The 5,000-nt window shown below is 43.4% G+C and overlaps 1 protein-coding gene across 2 annotated transcripts in view; it reads left to right on the forward strand.

The window, feature by feature from the left end:
• Positions 1-5,000, forward strand: part of LOC145403810 (uncharacterized) — a 103,350-nt gene that overhangs the window by 45,847 nt on the left and 52,503 nt on the right. For both annotated transcript variants that reach the window (XM_080275488.1, XM_080275490.1), the window contains exons 3-6: positions 3,264-3,500; positions 3,738-3,930; positions 4,050-4,450; positions 4,791-5,000. The exon at positions 4,791-5,000 is cut by the window's right edge and continues 142 nt beyond it. In XM_080275488.1, coding sequence (XP_080131614.1) covers positions 3,264-3,500; positions 3,738-3,930; positions 4,050-4,450; positions 4,791-5,000 — 1,041 coding nt within the window. The remainder of the gene's footprint in view (positions 1-3,263; positions 3,501-3,737; positions 3,931-4,049; positions 4,451-4,790) is intronic.

Consider the following 5,000-nt stretch of genomic DNA (forward strand, 5'->3'; position numbering starts at 1 on the left):
CGCCGAAACAACACCGAATGAATGATGATCTGTATCTTATCCTACTTTTCGAACGGTCGCCCAAGAATTCAGGTAACAAGTGTCAATTGACGGTATCTGCTAAATATTAAATTTCAGACAGCTAAAGTAATGGCATGCTTCAATAAAGCATTACTTCTGCTAAGAAGTACGATATGAATGTTCCCTGTAGATGGCCAACTCCACTGAGCTCAGTAGTAATAGAACGAACCGACTATATTGACTGTTTGACAGATTGCTGGATGGGAGACCTAAGTTATGTAAGTGGAAAGCAGCCAATCGTAAGTATTAATTCATTTATGTGATATATTTTTAGTAACTAGTAGTTTTTGTGACGAGTGGTGTATGTTCTTACGAGATCTCATAACTTTACCCACACATATAAGAATCAAGACACTTGCATTACTGTTTCGGACATAAGACTAACAGATTCACCAGCTTGTTAACAGACGACATTTGGGAAGTCTCCCATTGAGGGTGAAGTTTTGTTAGGTAGCGAAACAGACGGTAAATGAAGTGGCTTATTAAGCCGTGCCTTTATACCAATACCGTACTCAGCATATGAAACAGTGATATTTTCTTGTGTCGTATTAACGCGAACTATGGCCATACAAGAGAATATTGATAAAAATTTGCAAAACATCACAAAGGCAGAGGTATTACAAAATCTCAGTTAAGAGAATCGGGCATGGGACGGTTACACTGGTAACATAATCGATTACAATTATCTATATGACAGTTTCTTGATTACGATTATCGAAAAAAAAAAATAGTGTATTCGATTACGATTACGATTATATACTTTATAATTGTGGTTAAAGTCATGATTAGCCTACTTCTTATATACCGTAAACAGTCTACAACAAGAGAAGCACTTCGTTTTAAAAGTACAGTGGTTTTACTTCTGCTTGTGATGTAACTAATGCGATTCATGCTCTGTATTGTATCTTACGCTCCTACAGCATTATTAGGTAATGGAAGTCGTCAGTTTAGTTTATTCCTCCAGTGTGCTTCTGTTATACTCTATGCAGCTGCTAGACAGTACAAAATAGTTGTCTACTGCCACACTGCTGTATACACCCCTTGCATCACCCATTCTGAGTTGTTAGTCAAGGATTAAAATACATGAACACCTGTTGATTTTAGTACATCCCTGCGTGCATTAGAGCAGAGGGTGTATTGTTCCACCGAGGTGTGTGTGTGTGTGTGTGTGTGTGTGTGTGTGTGTGTGTGTGTGTGTGTGTGTGTGTGTGTGTGTGTGTGTGTGTGTGTGCGCTAAGTGTAACCAAAAGTTTTTATCCAGCTTTAACCTTTGTGGAAATGTTGAGCGCCTGCCAAGGGGGTGGCACATTGTTTTTAAGAATAATGATGAAAGGTCAAGATCACAGGACAAAGCCACCTTTAAAAGTTTTGATCCGATTTAGACCAAACTTGGTGGAAGGGTTGACGGAGGGCAACGACGAAGAGATTTAATTTTAAGATCAATCAGAATAAGGGTAAGGTCACAGGGCAAAGCCAAATTTCGACCAGGATATATGTCACAGTGTGAATAAATAACTAAAACGGTTCTGATCTGAACTGGACCGAACCTGGCACAAGGGTTGAGGATCAGCCAAGAATCTCTCTCTCTCTCTCTCTCTCTGTCTCTCGCCACCCCCCCCCCACACACACAATTTGGAACATAATTAGGAGTATGAAGTGCAGGTTGAAATATAACAATATAGGCATATTTATGATTTAATTTATTAGACAAAGTTAGTGTAATAATAAAGGTAATTAGTTACGATTACCTTTCGATTGTATTCGTTTGCCATTGCGATTACATTGCAAATAATATTAATATAATCGGACACAATTACATGAAGATCGTTAATTGACTGTAACTGATTACGATTACAGAGTACGATTACCTCATGTCTGACGAGAAGTGACCAAGTGAAATAGGGAATGATACAGAGTGACTGGTGGGATGTGGTGAGGTGAATCCTTGTGCTAAAAGAGTTTATGCCAGAATATCTTTCATTGTCATCCATTAAGAGTTTAAGCCAGATTATCTTCTGTTTCTGTATGTATATATATATATATATATATATATATATATACTGTATAATGTCTGCATTCATTGAACATATTCATATCATCTCAATATTTATCTCCACAGCAGTGCCACTGTCTCTCGCATGTAGTCTTTCCTTCTATTCTAGATTTCTAATATTTTTTTTTCCTGTATTGTATAATTTTTTTTTGTTTCCTGTATTTTAGTGCCAGCAGTTGAACTGAAAGAGTTAATTAGTATTACTTGTAATGTTGAATGCCTTCATGTACCCAGGTTTGACTGCCATCGCTCACTTGAGTATCGGAAGCAGTACACTTTCAAGCAGAGTTATCTTCACCTCAGAGTTATTTATTGCTGCTCCGGTTACTTTTTCTTCCTTGAAGTGAAACCGTATCTCAGATTTCTCATTCCATGTGCCAGACTAACACAACACGGCTTCCAGATGTAGACCGTGATACATTGCCGGGTTAAAAACTATCAGCCTCCTCAAGCACGCACATCTCATCTTGGCTTTTCACTCCATCCTGTTATTTTTTTTTCTATCAACAATTGGCACTGCATATTGGAATTCATTGTACAGTATAATGCGCGTTCCTTTCAAACACATTATCTCAATTTACTCATCACACCAATTATTTTTCGTTAGTGTAACTAAATCATCAGTATACAAGCTAATAGCATCCCAGTGTTGCTTTTTAATTCAGATCCAGTACCCACCATGATTTCCAGCTCCCTGACTACCGGTACCGGCATTCCTTTCATAACTGAGCAGCCGAGGGGATATGACTAATCCTGGTCATGTTGGTTTTGAAAATATAGCTGCCGGTGTGCCTGGGAAAAAAAAAAAAGCATTAAAACTACCATACTGGAATTAGACGAATGACTGCTAGTGAGCATAACTTACTTGACGGCGAATAAAATATCGTAGAGAAGTGTAACACGTGGTAACGGTACACCAGTTGTGGGGTGTGCCATGTGTTCTGTTATTGTGATTTGTGATGCACGTAAGATAGACCTATCCAAATTTAGGACAAACATAACGAGCGTAGCTCTGTTTACGATGCGCCATGCGATAAGTTTTGTCTGTGGATGTTCAGATTTGGAAAAACACAGGCATTATGTATGAGGCTGAGCAGTGGTGGTTTTATGGTATGGTATGTGTATTAAGCTAATATTTTGTTGGTGACAGTCGAGCGACTGGGATGCCGACGAGCTGTTGCGGTCGGTGTTGGACGGACAGGACATGTCCTGTGAGAGCCTCACCACGCCCACCCTGGACCCTCTGGCTACCCTCTCACCCCACACGCTATCACCCAGCGATGACATGGACTCACTCGAGGACCTGGTGGGGCTGCCCTTCCATGCTGTCATGGACTCAGGTGCCTCTGACTCCGGCATGTCCAGCGACTCCTCCCTTGATCAGCAGGTCAGTCCTTACACAGTTACCAGCGTTTGACTTAGTGGGCATAAGTATGGGTTTTGCATGCACAGTCATGTAATGTCAGTGTTTTTGGTAATTTTACATGGATGTCTATATGCTTATGCTTGTAAATGACATTAATTGTATTTCATAGGTATCAGTTTCAGTACTAAAAATGTGAAGTTGATAAAGATTTAAGTATTGGAGTTGTGTGGGATAGTAATGGCGTGTTGTGTTGATCAGATGTCTCCTGGGTCCGGGTACTCTGTGTCATCCCCTGAACCAGCCTTGGGTCTGCTCTCCCCTGACCATTGCCAGGACGCCATCTCAGATGTGTCATCCATCAGCGACCTAGCCTCCACCTCCACCCTCCACGCCTCACCCGCCACCCCAGACACTCTACTTGCTGCTGATGACTTCCTCCTCCCGGACTCAGGTTAGTCACAATGCTACCGTACTGTGGCGTATACTGTATTGTAGTTACTTGATGAGTCAGCTTATTCCTGGTGGTGCGCTGTATCTCACTGTACAATATACTTACTGTGTGGCCTGCAGGATTCTCGTCACCAGTACGGCAGGTTGTGTGTGAACCTATCAGTGTCGCGGCCACGACCCCTACCCCTGCCCTTGCCCCGGCCCTAGCCCCAGCCCCCGCCTCCACTCCGGCTGCTGCCCCCACCCTGGTTAGCAGAGCCGTGGTGACGAAAGGTGTGAGCACCGGTGGCAGCAGCCCCACCCCGGTGACCACGTCGGCCACAGTGACCAGTGGTACTCCGCTACTGAAGACCGTGACGGTGGGCGGGCCGAACAACAGTGTTGGAGGCCAGACCATCGTGGTAACTCAGGCCAACAAGGGCGGTCACAACACCCAGTTGGTGCGGGGTCCCACCATCCTTAAGTCCGGCCAGGCCTCGCGCTCCATCCTCCTGCCTGTCACTGTCAAGGATCTCAATCAGGTGGGTCGCATGATGCAGCTTAGCCAGAGACTTCACAGCATCCCAGATGCCATTCTCTTAAATATTTGATAAGGTACATAGAACCACAGTCACTATTATTTTGGCGTTCTAATTCTTCAGTTTGCCATAGATATTTTTCACTATGCTTATATAACTCCTTAATTGAGTACCATATTGTTCTGATGCAGTGTAGGTTTCACCATACGGTCTTAGACAAATAATAAAAATGTTCCAGGACACTTGACGTGAGTGGCAGGAATCAAGGTGAAGGCAGATGATGTGAATCCAGTTTATTAATTATGCATTAACGTGCTGGTTGTGGCTTTTGGTTTGCTCCTAGGTTCGGACAATCAAGATCATCAGCACAGGTGGGAGTGGTGGCGTGGGTGGTCGTGGTGTTCGCACCGTGGTGTCCACTGTCCGTACACCCGCCACCACCACCACCACTTCGCTGAATAACCAGTCCATCCGCACGGCCCTCTTGAGCACCGTCAGAGGCCAAGAGTCCAAGAGCCTACTGAAGGGCGGCACCTCCACCATCCTCACAGCC

Source organism: Coenobita brevimanus, chromosome 61, assembly GCF_032717465.1.
Source record: "Coenobita brevimanus isolate Jiangsu-jjx chromosome 61, ASM3271746v2, whole genome shotgun sequence".
Taxonomy (NCBI): Eukaryota; Metazoa; Arthropoda; class Malacostraca; order Decapoda; family Coenobitidae; genus Coenobita; species Coenobita brevimanus.